General features: G+C 38.3%; 3 protein-coding genes across 3 annotated transcripts; all 3 read left to right on the top strand.

The window, feature by feature from the left end:
- Positions 1–5: 5 nt before the first annotated feature.
- On the top strand, positions 6–2,683 carry LOC103959987 (pentatricopeptide repeat-containing protein At2g33680). Its single transcript, XM_009372374.3, has one exon. The coding sequence runs from the start codon at positions 141–143 to the stop codon at positions 2,265–2,267; it is 2,127 nt and encodes a 708-aa protein (XP_009370649.2). The 5' UTR covers positions 6–140; the 3' UTR covers positions 2,268–2,683.
- A 2,902-nt stretch (positions 2,684–5,585) lies between these two features.
- Positions 5,586–10,056, top strand: LOC103959986 (protein LNK3). The gene is made up of 6 exons (XM_009372373.3): positions 5,586–5,794; positions 6,559–6,927; positions 7,245–7,518; positions 8,344–8,454; positions 8,556–8,707; positions 9,308–10,056. Exons 2-6 carry the CDS (start codon positions 6,569–6,571, stop codon positions 9,663–9,665), a joined length of 1,254 nt encoding a protein of 417 aa, XP_009370648.1. The 5' UTR covers positions 5,586–5,794; positions 6,559–6,568; the 3' UTR covers positions 9,666–10,056.
- A 2,471-nt stretch (positions 10,057–12,527) lies between these two features.
- Positions 12,528–14,091, top strand: LOC103960015 (protein MIZU-KUSSEI 1-like). Its single transcript, XM_048572805.1, has one exon. It carries the CDS (start codon positions 13,025–13,027, stop codon positions 13,769–13,771), a length of 747 nt encoding a protein of 248 aa, XP_048428762.1. The 5' UTR covers positions 12,528–13,024; the 3' UTR covers positions 13,772–14,091.
- The last annotated feature ends 487 nt before the right edge of the window (positions 14,092–14,578 follow it).

Here is a 14,578-nt window from a genome sequence, read left to right as displayed (position 1 = left end):
CTTGCTGACGACGTTCTAGGTCCCGCAATATTGGAGGACAAAAAGGGAAAATTGGCTCCAGAGAAGGCCATTTTTCAAATTTCACGAGAAAAAGACTCGTAGTAAAAACAGGACCGCCGCTCTGCCTCCGTCGGCGGTTGATGAGTCTGACTTCGCAGCTTCCATCTCAGTACCGGCCCCTGTTCGCCGCCGTCACCCAATACGCCCGCCAAAAGGACCTCCAAAAGGGTAAGTCACTTCACGCTCATTTGATCAAAGCCGGTTCCATATCTTGCGTATACATCGCCAACGCCGTCGTCAACCTCTACGCCAAATGCGGCGACTTGCCCGGAGCCCATCTTGTGTTTGACGCCATTTCCGACAAGGACGTCGTCTCCTGGAACTCCCTCATCAATGGCTACTCCCAGCAGGGTCTCCGAGCCTCCTCCCTCGTCGTCGTCGAGCTTTTTCGGCGCATGAGAGCGGAGAACACGTTCCCTAATGCCCACACTTTTTCCGGCGTCTTCACAGCGGCGTCCAATGTGTCGGACGTTTCTTGCGGCCGGCAAGTTCACGCGCTTGCTACCAAAGCTGCCAGCTTTTATGATGTGTTTGTTGGGAGCTCTCTTTTGAATATGTATTGTAAAGCGGGTCTTGTGTTGGATGCACGTAAGGTGTTTGATAGAATGCTCGAGAGGAATTCAGTTTCTTGGGCGACTATGATTTCTGGGTATGCAATGCAGCGGATGGCTGGGGATGCGTTGGCGCTTTTCGGGAAGATGCGTAGGGATGTGGAGAAGGAAGAAGAGAATGAATTTGTTTTGACGAGTGTTCTTAGTGCCTTGGCGCTTCCTGAGTTTGTTGATACCGGTAAGCAAATTCATTGTCTTTCAGTGAAAGACGGGTTGATAGGTTTCGTTTCTGTTGAGAATGCGCTTGTAACCATGTATGCGAAATGTGGGAGCTTAGATGATGCACTTAGAACTTTTAAGTTGTCTGGTGATAAGAATTCTATCACATGGTCAGCAATGATAACTGGTTTTGCACAAAGTGGGGATTCCCAAAAGGCTCTGGACTTGTTTTCACATATGCATTTTGCTGGGGTTATCCCGAGTGAGTTCACTTTTGTTGGAGTCATCAATGCTTGTAGTGACATCGGTGCTCTTGAAGAAGGAAGACAAATTCATAGCTATTCATTAAAGATGGGTTTCGAATTCCAAATATATATAATGACAGCTTTGGTAGACATGTATGCCAAATGTGGTAGCGTTAGTGATGCCCGTAAGGGGTTTGATTATTTGAAAGAACCTGATATTGTTCTTTGGACTTCAATGATTGGAGGGTATGTGCAAAATGGGGAGAATGAAGCTGCTTTGAGTTTGTATTGCAGAATGCAGAGGGAGGGAATGATGCCTAATGAACTAACTATGGCTAGTGTCCTCAAAGCATGTTCGAGTCTAAGTGCTTTTGAACAAGGGAAGCAAATCCATGCCCGTACTGTCAAGTATGGGTTCAGTCTTGAAGTACCAATTGGAAGTGCTCTTTCAACCATGTATGCAAAGTGTGGGAATTTGGAAGATGGCAATCTGGTGTTTAGGAGGATGCCAATGAGGGATGCAGTAACTTGGAATGCAATGATATCAGGGCTTTCACAAAATGGGAGGGGCTTCGAGGCTCTACAGCTCTTTGAGGAGATGCGGTTGGAGGACGCAAAACCAGATTATGTTACATTTGTGAATGTTCTTTCTGCTTGCAGCCATATGGGATCCGTCGAGAGAGGGTGGATATATTTTAAGATGATGTCTAACGAATTTGGCATAGCCCCAAGGGTGGAACATTATGCTTGCATGGTTGACATATTAAGCCGTGCTGGGAGGTTAGATGAAGCCAAAGAGTTTATAGAATCGGCAACTATTGATCATGGTATGTGTTTATGGCGTATTCTATTAAGTGCTTCTCGGAACTATCGTAATTACGAATTGGGAGCCTATGCTGGCGAGAAGTTAATGGAGTTGGGCTCACAAGAATCATCAGCTTATGTGTTGTTGTCAAGCATATATACTTCCTTGGGTAGGAGGGAAGATGTTGAGCGGGTAAGGAGCCTAATGAAACTCAGAGGAGTGAGTAAGGAGCCTGGGTGTAGCTGGATTGAACTGAAGAGTCAGGTTCATGTGTTTGTTGTTGGTGATGAAAAGCATCCACAAATTGAAAATATACGTCATGTGACGCAAAGGCTACTCAGGCATATGAAGGATGAAGATGACCAACCTTCGTCTACCATCTTCTGAAGCTCATGGTAACTATAAGTTATTCATCAGGTTCCTGCATCGACATTCCATTATTCTTCAGGATTTTTTGTTTTATTCTTTTTCCTGGAAATTAAATTTGAGGATAACAGGCAGCCATCTCTTTATTCCATTTTGGCTTGGAATCATAAAGAATAGAATTAGGACATGATACAAGAAATTTCATCACAAGTTGCAACTAAAGATGATTTTTCTTCCGTATCTTGACTTGTTGTGGCATTATCAAAGCAATTTCATGGCACTGAAAATTGTCGCTGTTAGTTTTTTCTTTGTCAACATGGGTAGTGTGAACAGATCTGTGTAGTTATTGCATAACCTTGATCATTATTTATTGTCAGGCATCAAAGTGAGTTTTAAGTTATAGCACAGAATGATGATCATGAGCCTTTTTCTCTGAAGTTCTGAACCATGGAATTATTATGATATTGGTATTAGAATCCCCAGGCTTCTCTTGTTTTGGGGGAAGTCTTATCGTGATCAAGATTATGATGATACTAATAGTGTGGACCAAGATGATATAGGTTAGTTGAGATTATATGGAGTTTTTTGCCCTGCATTGTTGTTGATATTTGAAAATTCATCATGGTATATCCTTGTTCTCTTGTAGTCTCACTCTATTTGGTTGTTTTTGTCATGATGTTGGACGTGATTTTTGAATTTTGTATAAAATGATTATGATGATATGAGTTTGGTGGGGTCTGTCTAAATTTGCATTTTGGGTTTGGTTAATTCGGTGGGTTTGATGTGTACTCATAATATGATATGAAGTTATTAGTCTATTAAGGTGGTTCATTTGAAATTGATGATTGAATAAGACATTGGAATGTGAATTTTCATGCATTTTGTAATTCTAAGTCTGCATTTGGATGCTTTATGTTAATGTGTTCAATTACATTAGAAACTAGCCTTACGTTACTGCCTTGATTTATAATGGGCGTTTGACTGTATTTTCATGCCTGCTTCTTGGGTATTTGAGGGAAGGTATGAAGAAAATGATTGTAGGAAGGGAGGCTCATCGTTGATGTATGATTTAGCTAGGTTTTTGGTTCGGGGTATTCTTTCTTCGAAGAGTTTACTGATTATCTGGTTTACATCTAATGAAAGATAGTACATCACAGCAGAGTCCACTTGACATGAAGGTTTTCGCAAGCAGGTTCCAATAATCCAATCGATGCATGATTTCCTACCTGCTCCTGCTTTACAGTTTGTTTAACATTTCTTGCTATGCAGTAAGCGTTGCGAGAAGAAATGTCTCGGAATGCTGTGATGTCGATCTGCCATTAAAAGTAGACTTCATGTTCTGTCACTCGACTTCACTGATATTTCTCGCTCACGTCGAATGTTAACTTATTTCATATTATAAATCAATTGAATTTTAACTTAGTTCATGTTATAAATCACTCAATTGATGTGGGAGTTTTGCATCTTGTGTTAATTGGTTTGGGGCATAATCACTAACAAGGAAAACCATATGAGAGTTGGTTCTCCAAAAATAGAATTGAAAAATTAGCACACCTCTCATATGCTTCTCGATAAAATTACTTAAGTGATTTTATGGATAAACACATTTTATATGCTTATTCGCATCGTGAGTTTGATTGATTACACTAGCTAGTGCCCTATTGGTGTGAGCTTGATATGAGTGAGTTTCATATATTAACTATGGGATCAATCTGCTATATCTTTCTTTTTTTTCTACCTCTTTTCTCATATAGAAATCACATTCATGAGTTTAATATATTTAACTGAAAATTCAAAATCACTTTCATAAAATGTAAATTTTCCGGTCCATTGTGGAGTTTGATTCCTATATTATTGAAATGGTGCTCAATTTTCCGGCTCACTTGGAAGCCTTAAGCTTTTCACAGTAGTTTAGATGAGTATGATGACTATATTTAAGAATTAGAAAGAATTAGTTTGATTCGTATTATACTACTGTTAAAGTGGTTTCAATTTGATAGGGTTGAGTTCTACGTATTAAATATGAGATCTCTCTGCTTGTTCTTTTTTTTCTTTCTTCCCTGTGTTTATGACGTTTACGTCTTTTCTCTCTTATATTTTGTAACGTAGATACGACAATCAAGAATTTAATATATTATAATTAGAAAAATAAATCACACTCATAGCAGTCAAATTCATAGCCTACTGCAAAATTTTGACCTATGTCATTGATATCGGAAAGGGATCCTCTTTTTTCTACGAATCTTGCAATTATATCGGTTCATCATATATTATGTAGTAAATTTTCGTTAAGTACTATTTATATTTAAATTTTAAATAATTTATGATCGCACAATATTCAATAAACAAATACGATTGCAGAATTCCTAGAAAAATAATTCGACGAAAATCTTTTTCCATTGATATCACTCAAATTTGCTGTCTAATGTGAAAGACCTTACTAAAATAGAGAAGGATTGTTTGTCCTCCCACTTCCGGTGCTCTTTTGTTTGTGTGATCAAAGTTAAATCACGTTAACATTTTATATTACTATTTCTTTTTATCTTATTATCTTAAAAAAATAATATAAAATATTAACATAACTTAACCGTGACCACACAAAACAGAAAAACAATAAAAAGCACCAAAAATGAGACGACAACAATCCTTGTCCTACTAAAATACCTGCTCAAAATCCAATTTAGACCCAATGTTTTTGAAGAAATTTTCAGTGTTCAAAATACCGACCTCTATTTATATAATAATATATACCGTACCACTTCCTATTGCAAGTCACCTAAAAAAATCTCTCCTTTTCTTGTGTACCAGGAATCCTGTCCCCTCATCTTCTGTTAATCTTTATCCGACTGTATCTTATCCCTATTTCCACCAAATAAACCAAGCTACAACTTTTTTTTTTGTTTGCAGTCCTCGATTCCCTCAGAAAACGCCACGTGTCATTCACCCTACCATATAAGGCCACGTGTCAGAGGCCCAAGCATATCCAGCCACGTGTGTGCGTGGAAATCTATGCGGGACCATCGAACGTGAATGCTTTTACGGCTCCCAATGTTTAAATGACCATTCGGGCCACGGACCCCACCGCCTCTTTCTCCTTCGAGACGTCGGTACAACTAAACAAAATGGAGGTATTTCCGGAATTAAAATATGAGACGCAAGTCGCATGTCACGGCATCCCAAGCGCAATCATCCACCAAGTAATAAATCGGACCTGCTCTCGGTGGGACCGGATTCGGACACGGGGCCCAATGAGGATGCAGTTTTAGATGGAGCCCTCAGCCACAAGTAATGACAGCCACCAGCTTCTCTCTCCCTCTCTTATTCTCCATCCGCAAGTTGTTTTCTTTAGTCTAAAATAAAATACAGAAAAACCTGACCACCAAAAAAAACCACGCCCGTCTTGTTTGTTTTTCAGCTCAAACACTCCAAATCCCAAATAAACCCATCTGAATTTTCAGTTTTCGAGATCGATTTCTTCATCTGGGCTAGCTTAAATCTCGGAATCACAAACTGGGTCCCGTTCAATTTCCCAAATAGTCGATCAAAAGGTATGTTTTCTCTTCACTTTGATTTATATCAGTTGTGTAAAATCTTGGGGGTTTTTTTTGTTGTTGTGATTTTTATGTTTGATGTATTGGATTGACCTTGCTATTCACTGCTGTTATGATATTGTTTGATGATAGTTGATAAAGTGGCTTCAATTTTCACTCTTACTTGGTTTGATGAGTTCTGGATGGTTCAGATGCTAGTGCAAGTGTAGGAAAGAAACGAAATTCTGAATTTTAAGCAATTTTAGAGCTATTTTGGATGCAGTCGGTACTGGAAATCAAAGAAATTGTGAAATTAAATGGTTTAATAATTAGTTACTTGGATGTGAAATAAAAAAAAAAAATTTGTGTTTTTGTCATGCTTCTGGTTTACCTGTTTTGTACTAAGCAGATCTGGAAACCAGATTTGAGCGCTTGCTAATTTGGTGTTGTTCATGTAGAACAACCTTCAATTTTATGATTATCCTATCCAATCCAATCCTAAGCACCAGACAAGACATCTAGATCTCTGTTTGATTACGAGAAAATTGAGGCTGTAGGGCTTTTAAAGAATAGATGAAATTTTGTTGCTTTGTTACCTAACTGTACAAGACTTGAGTGTATAATTAGAGTGGAGAACCGACATGAAGGGGATATAGGATTTCTTCCCCTTATTTGTTGACTTGCCCTGTACAAATAAGTTATCAAAATCTGAAAATCAGAATTACCTTTTGTGATTCTTATTCATTTATGCTTGTTATAACATTTCTATTATCTATTTTCAGGATAAGTCTCATGGATTGGTATTACAGCGTTGATGATCTTGTTGTTCCAAATGATGGACAATTGGATAGGCTTCCATCACCGGACAGTTGGTCAAGATGGGGAATTAGTCCATCTGAATATTTTCAGTCGACTAATAAATGCTTTTCAACGTATCCCCAATTCAACAAGGAGTCCAACTTTAGTGGTAACAGTTTGTTTGGTGAAGTCGAGATGGAAACTTCTGTTAATGAAAAAGATCCGTCGAGCAGTTCAAGTGCATGTGAAGGATTGTCCGAGGCCTCTCTTCAGCAGACCACTCTTTCATACAATCGGGCTAATAATCAACTTGAAGACCTAGCAGGACTCGAACAGATGGATGACATTTTCCTGTACAAGCGTAACCTCTGGGATTAAGATTCTTGATGTAGTTTCTTAACTGCCTTCATTTGTCATAATCAAGTATGGCATCATAGGAAGTCCAATGGAAATTGAATTGCTCCATTGTGTTTTCATGTCATATTCTGCACTATTTTATCTTGGGGATTTGTGCCAGTATGAAAGATGGCATCGGCTGCATGATACTGAATAATTTAGAGGCATAAAATTCAAACTGTTTTTATAACACCATTCTTGGAAGGTCTTAGTTTTCTTTTAGACCTATTTTAGACCCTAAAATTTTTTAACATCTGATTTCCCCTTCATGCAGGAGTTCCTTACTTGACGATCTTCCTGGGGCAGAAAACGCACACAAATCATTCTCTTTTTGTTCTGATTCCAATGGCTTGTTACCCACTGATAGTATCTCGACAAGCACGAGTTTGGAAGCATCAAGTATCTCGAGCAGCGTGCGCAGTGCAGGAAATTCAATGTATCTTCAAACTCATGCATTTTCACCAACTGTGGGTTCTGATAAACGAGATGCCACTACTTCACAGTTTAATCAGTGCAACTCGGAGAACGAAAATTTCCTTCCAGTAAAGGTAATATATTTTTTGAACCATTAGCTTGCCCTGTTCGGATCCTGGGGACAGCAGTCTTAAAAAAATGCTTGGGTTACTAACAATCTCCATGCATCTGTATGTTGAAGTTTTGAAGTGTTTAAGTGGTTATTACTTATGTATTGCGTATAACTTAGTTGCAACTGAAAATTTTTTTTTTTTTTTTTTTTTTTCGTTAACAGGAAATGCATAATTCTTTGCAGTTTCCAGAGTGTAAGATGGTCTGTATGTAGTCTTAGAAACATAAAAATCCCGATTTTATTAAGAGTCAGATTTTTCTGGCTACGTACGTGGATTCAGACTTTGTTTAATAAGTTATATCAAGAATTTCATCTTCAGGGAAAAAATTCATTAAACTACAATATGATAACTTGAATGAACTATGATATGATAACTTGAAAATTTTGATGTCCTCAATCTGATCTGTGTTGTGGCCTTGTAGTTACTCTGTAAGACAAGTAACACTACAATCTATAAAAGATCATTGTTCATGCTTTAGGTGCTTTGACACAATTTTATGGCAATGTTCCAAGTGCTGTTATGTGTTATCTGTTTTTTATTGAATACCATCCTGAGGTTGTTGTTTTTTGGGATTTTGTACCTTCTTATTTTCCTTGGTTTCAACAACTTTATAAAATTTAATTTAATTTTTGAAACAGAACTCCTTGCTGAACGTTCCTAGCATCTGTTATTGCAGTTGATTTGTTTTAGCATCTCAAGTTTTACGTACTAACATTTGTATATTTCTGCAGTACTAGTTTTCTTGACCAGTAGTATCTTATTAATGTAGTTTTGTTTAATGTACAGACAGCAAGAGTTTTTGCCCTACCTGAGCAAAGCAACAGGAATGGACCCATTGGTGAGGAGTCATCAGTTGAAGAGTCTGTATTACATGAACTGGAAATGGTGATGAAACAGGTAAACTTAGGCTTCAAAAGCAGAATAATGCACATGTTATAAAGCACGTCCATCACATTCATTTTTTGTTATGGAATCTTACCCTGTTATTGGATGATCAGTTGAATGAGAAGACCCGAATTTGCTTTCGAGATTCCTTGTACCGTCTTGCAAACAACTCAAACGGAAATCACACTACACAGAGCCAAGATGGGGCTGAAGCAATGGAAAAAGAAAAACCCTTATCATGGACAGCCCAGGATGAAACAGTCAGGTATATTTTGTAATACTTGATACATTACTTCTGTCTCGTCAGAATATTATTTTGTCCATTTCATGTTAGAAAACTGGCCTTGCTGAATTGTGATGGTCAAATTAAAAGCCACAGGTTACATGTTGGTGATAGGGTGATTGTGGTAAATTATTTATATGATTCCCTTTCGGGTGTTCATTTCTGACAATGTTAAAGTTCTATCTCTGCCCGAGAGTTAAATTTGACAGCCCTGAAATCTCTTGATTGCAATAATTGCCAGAGATGCTTCTTTGGGCAGGGGAGGATACTATTTTTATTTTACCCGGTAGTGAAGAATGAAGTTTTCATATTTGCCCTTGTACTGCTTTGAAGTACTCTTAAGGTGTTCCTACATTGGCTTGTAGTTGCAATGTACATACTAAACTGGGCGTTGGGTGCTGGTGGGGCATTGAATCCTAGAGTGATGAGTGTTCTTTACATTAGCTTGTAGTTCAGTTTGTTAATGTAGTTTAGTTTTTAGTCATGGTTAATTTTGTTTAGTTTAGTTTTTGTTAAGGTAGTCCTAGTCATGGTTATTGTCTCTCAAGCTCTTATTGACCAAAAAATAAACTTCATATTCAGGTCAGGGAGCAATAAAGGGACGGAATCAGAGACGAACGCCATTGACAGAGCAATCGCAAACCTCATGTTTAATGAGATGAACTTTAATGCACAGGACCTTTCTGGAGGCGCATCATTAGACTCCAAACAAGAAGTCACTGGAGCGACTGGGCAACAAGCTGACGACGCTTACCGACCACAAATCTCTCATTCACATATCCCCTCACTTGTACCACAGGATGCTGAAGTTCCAACTCTAGGTGAAATAAACATGGATGTGGCGACAGATGATGAAATGCACATCAGTTTCTCGTCGTGTAATGCTGGTGGGAAGCAAAAAGCTCCAATGAGGGAGTTCGCATCTACAACTGAGTTCTAAAAGGCTATTCGAACAACGGCATATATGGCCAAGGTTTGTGGTCAAAGAACCTTGCTCGAATTGCTTTGAGGACGTTTGTTACTTCTCTTGTACATACAAATCCCGTCTAGTTAGTGTGCAATGTTCAAAGATTTGATGTATCTCTGTTCTGCTCAGTTTTGATTGACATGCGAATGAGCGAATTTAATTCAGGTACCTCGTCATAGACACGAATTTACGCTTTCCTACTGAAGGCTCGTTCTAGTTACGCTATAGTGTGTTATATTCAGAAGACTTTACATGCATCCTCAAGCGTGTGCTGTAACTTGTTTGGATAATTATATGGCAAGTTACATTTGTGGTCTCTAGTGTATGGGATTGGTATCACTATAAATCTCTATTTCGCTTTCGACATCATGTTTCACTTTCTTTAATTTCAAACAGTTTTGCAAGCTTTATTTTGTGGGTGTGTTGTAGCTTGCGTAGTGACCGACTCGACCTCCTCTCCCTATCCTTCCCGGCCCTATGTTCGCACCGCCTGCGACGGCCCCGATTCTCGATTCTCGATTCTCGTTGAAATCGGTGATGTGATGATATAATGGTGGCACGGAGATTGACATTGAACTGTGAGCTTGGATCTCTAGCCCAGGGCCATGTTCTTATTTTAATCCTTTGATTTGGGGGGCGCAGTGTAGTTTAAACTAAGTTTAGGACTTGGCTATGGGGAAGTAAACGATTAAGAACATAAACAATTACAGATGAAGAGGAGGCAGAAGACCTATCAATGATTCAGTTTATAGATTATGCTCCTCGACGTGCCCTCCAATTATTCGATGTCAATTTATAAGACATTTTCTTCACCTTGGTCCTCATTTTTTCTTGATCCATAATTTACCAAGTTTGCTACTCCACACATCTACATTTCCTCAAGTTCCTCCCATGCCCTATCTTCTCATAGTGCATTACTTCACATTAGTAATGACAATGAGAAATAGACTCGATTGAGTCAAATAAGAATTGATTTTAGACTCAGCATGATCCATGATAAAAATCACCGATATTACTCCAATTGACTACATATTAATAGGTGTTGAGTTTAGTTGACCATCCACATATAAGCTGTATATTATTTTGTCATATCTCAAAAAGCTTTGATGCTTTTTATGGATTCATTTGGATTGAAAGTGTTTTTAGAGAAATGATTTTAAGTGTTTTTAGAGAAAATGATTTTGGATTTCAAAGGCACTTGAAGTGCTTTTCCAGAATTCACTTGCGTTTTTACTAAGAATTAGTTCCAAAAGCATTTCCACATAATACACTTTAATCATTTAGAAGCACTTAAAAGTGGGGGTTTTTTTTTTTCAATCAAAATTCACTTGCGTTTTTACTAAGAATTAGTTTCAAAAATATTTTCACTCAAAACGCTTTTAGTCATTTTAAAAGCACTTCCAAACAAGTCGAATAACGAGCCACACGTTTTCTCATATCTCAAAGTGTAGCAAACTTGACTTGCTTTGCGACAACCTCAAAAAATTGCTCTTCTCGAGCTACCTGACATTAGGAGTAGGATTTTCTCCCCTCTTTTTCCCCTTCCCTTCCCTCCCCTCCCCTCAACGGTCTCAGTTAAGCCACGTCAACATCTTATATTACTTTTCTTTTTTATAGAAAGAGAAAGATAAAATAGAGAATGTAAGAGTAAGGGATGAAAGGGGATGGAAAGAGAATAGGAGAGAATCCTAGTCCCTGACATTATATCATCTTGCGGATATCTTTTGAAATAAATTAAACACAAGTATATTCAACATTAGGAATTGAGGGAAGAGATCCTCTCCGGACCTCTCCCACCAAATCAATTAATCCGGGCTCTTGAAATTTGATCCAACGGCTACAAACAGCGAGCCCCTTAAAAAAGTTATAATAATTTTAGCTGTTTAATCAAATTTCAAGAGCTTGAATTAATTGATTGGTGAATTTGGTGGAGGAGATCCGGAGAGGATCTCTTCCTTGGAATTGAGTAAGATCACAATGTATTCATTGAACCAAACACTATTAAAAAGGTTAGCTAAACGAGAACAGAAAACTAAAGTAAAATATATCTTCATAGTCAACTGACAAGAACAAAAGTCAACAGCAGTACCGGACGGCTGATTAGCTTACCCTTCAAATATTGTGTGACAATTTAAAATCAAAGAAGAATTAAAAGCAGAAATTTTACGTTAATCATATAGGGAAAAAAAAACGTTGTATTGGTGTTACAATTTGTATAAAAATCGTTTTGAACATTACCTTCATATAATAGGGCCTTTCAAATTTGAAAGGAATGATGATCAATGTTCTTCTTTAATTAAGAATACTACTTATCAAGTTGATTAGTAAATAAGTACTTCTGTAGAAAATTAAAGAGTGCTTCGTAGAAAAGGTGGCAGTATGCATCCAAAACCAACCCGGCAAACGCAAATTCAGTAGCAAAGTCCTTACAATGTAGATTGGGACTCCAAACTCTGATTTGGCTCTATGACTCGCCGTTTCGTGTCACGAGTGCAACTCAATCTGATTTAGACCAAAATTCTTCGTTTCCTATGTTGAATTTGGATTTAAAGTTTTCAGGATGTTTCGTAATTTGCTTTCAATTGTGATTCCTAGCAAGATTAGGGTGAGGGTAGACTATAAAACCATCGTTTGTGCGGTGCTAGGGTTGGTATCTTTCTTTTTTCAATCTTAAACTTTGAGAGGTCTTTTATGGTTTCTCGTGGATTTCATATCGTTTGATTTCCTTCTATTGTCAAAATGTATCACTTTGTTTCCCACCTTATGTCCATTTCTCCACCCAATTTTTATGTGAAAGCTTTAATGACAAGTTCATCATTTCGTAAACGACTTGTAAATACCTGAGTACAAATATTGCCAAAAATGACAAATGACATGAATGATCGAACACCACTCTCAACCTATTCGATCGATTCTGTTATGGATACGGTTACTTAGACTTGGCTTATTGGTATCTTTTATATACACAATGTCTAGTGCTAAAGGTTTCTATCTGTGAGTCTTTCCAGCCTTCGAAGGTTATGCAGATTGTCGTCGCTTGACCACCAGCTTGTTTTCCTTTAAAAAAAATAAACAATAGTTATCTATCTTTAGCTAAACCACCAAACTAAAAGCCTAACCATCTATAAACAAGGAATAAAACAATCCATATCCTTAATTCCCCGTTAAACTATTCAACAATACTCGCAACGTGCACACCACAAAATCACAAACTTAAAACTCCTTTTCTTATACACCCTAGCTCATTTCCACAACCAAGCTCTCACCAAAGTCATCTCTCAAACATTGCCGTCCCCAGCGATTCAACGATCCACCAACGACCAGTTTTTCTTATGGCAGCAGCGGAAACACAGCCGCCACTGCCACCACTACCAGCATCGTCGCCACGATCTCAAAACCCCAAACCATCTACACCAACGGTGAATACACCTCCGCCTATCTCCCTCCAACCATCCACGAAAAAAGGTCCATCAAAACCTACAAAACTATTCCAGCGCTTTCGCGCTGTTTTCCGCTCATTTCCAATCATATCTCCTTCATGCAAGATTCCTGTTTCACTCCACGGAAACCGTATTTTAGACGGACACCTCCATGGAGGGACACGGATGACCGGAACCCTATTTGGGTGCCGTAAAGCTAGGGTTAACCTCGTTATCCAGGAAAGCCCTAGATGTCTTCCCATGCTTGTTCTAGAGCTTGGGATACCCACAGGAAAGCTTCTCCAAGATATGGGAATGGGGCTTGTTAGAATAGCCCTAGAGTGCGAAAAGAAACCGGGCCAGAAGATGAAGGTCGTTGATGAGCCGATATGGGTGTTATATTGCAATGGGAAAAAATCAGGGTACGGAGTTAGAAGGGAGCCGACGGAGGATGACTTGAGTGTGATGCAAGTGTTGCATGCAGTGTCCATGGGAGCTGGGGTGCTACCAAATGAAACTGAGTTGCCAGATGGTGACCTAATGTACATGCGAGCACAGTTCGAACGTGTTGTTGGGTCTAGGGATTCGGAGACATATTATATGATGAATCCGGATGGAAACAATGGCCCTGAGCTCAGTGTGTTCTTCGTCAGGGTCTAATTCGATCAAGTCAAATCTGAGGACAAAAGGTTAATCAATATTGCTGGGAAAGAAAAAAAAAAAATGGTCCACATGCAAGGCACGAAGTGTTAATGTCGTTGAAAGGGTTCGGGGAAAAGTATATACACCTCCAATTGGTCTTCAATGGAGGCAATGTTGGGATTGTAGACCGTGTATATCGCATCTTGCTTTATGTGGGTAGACCCTACGTTTTGGCCCTGAAATATTGCGTCGTGTCTTTAAGTCGTAATGTTCTTTGTTTGTTCATGAGAGAAAAGACGTACAATTTTTTTTTTTCCTTTCATACTTTGTAAAAGTAATTTTCGTGCCAATCAGAATCAAATCAGTTGACTAAGAAGAATATATTCTGTATACTCCATATGCAGATTTTGTTCCTTTTGTTTCTTTCTTTGTTCTTCATTAGTGCGCATCAATTATTGTAGCTAGTGGAAAAGATTTGTAACTCAAGTGATTAAGAGCATTCATCTTTGATAATTCACGTTAAGTGAGGATAAGGTAGGGTGGGTGGTGGAGGGAAAGAAGTTTGAGTTAAGCCACATTTAGGTCAATTGTAATAATTAGGTATCGTACTTACTATGCGTCAAACATTAGACCTCTAGCTTACAATAATTCTGAGTTATACGTAACTCATGTCTTCAAGGTTCCTTATAGTACTTGATTGTTGCAGTCATATGATTTGTTTGGTAGTGCCTTTAAAATGGCTAGAAGCGTTTTTGGTGAAAATGTTTTTTGGAACGAATCCTTAGTAAAAATACAAGTGAATCTTAAAAAAACAATTGAAGTGAT

Source organism: the organism of the source record quoted next, unplaced genomic scaffold, assembly GCF_019419815.1.
Source record: "Pyrus x bretschneideri cultivar Hongxiangsu unplaced genomic scaffold, Pyrus_bretschneideri_v1 Contig62, whole genome shotgun sequence".
NCBI classification, from domain to species: Eukaryota; Viridiplantae; Streptophyta; class Magnoliopsida; order Rosales; family Rosaceae; genus Pyrus; species Pyrus x bretschneideri.
This window is presented reverse-complemented; position numbering and strand designations above follow the sequence as displayed.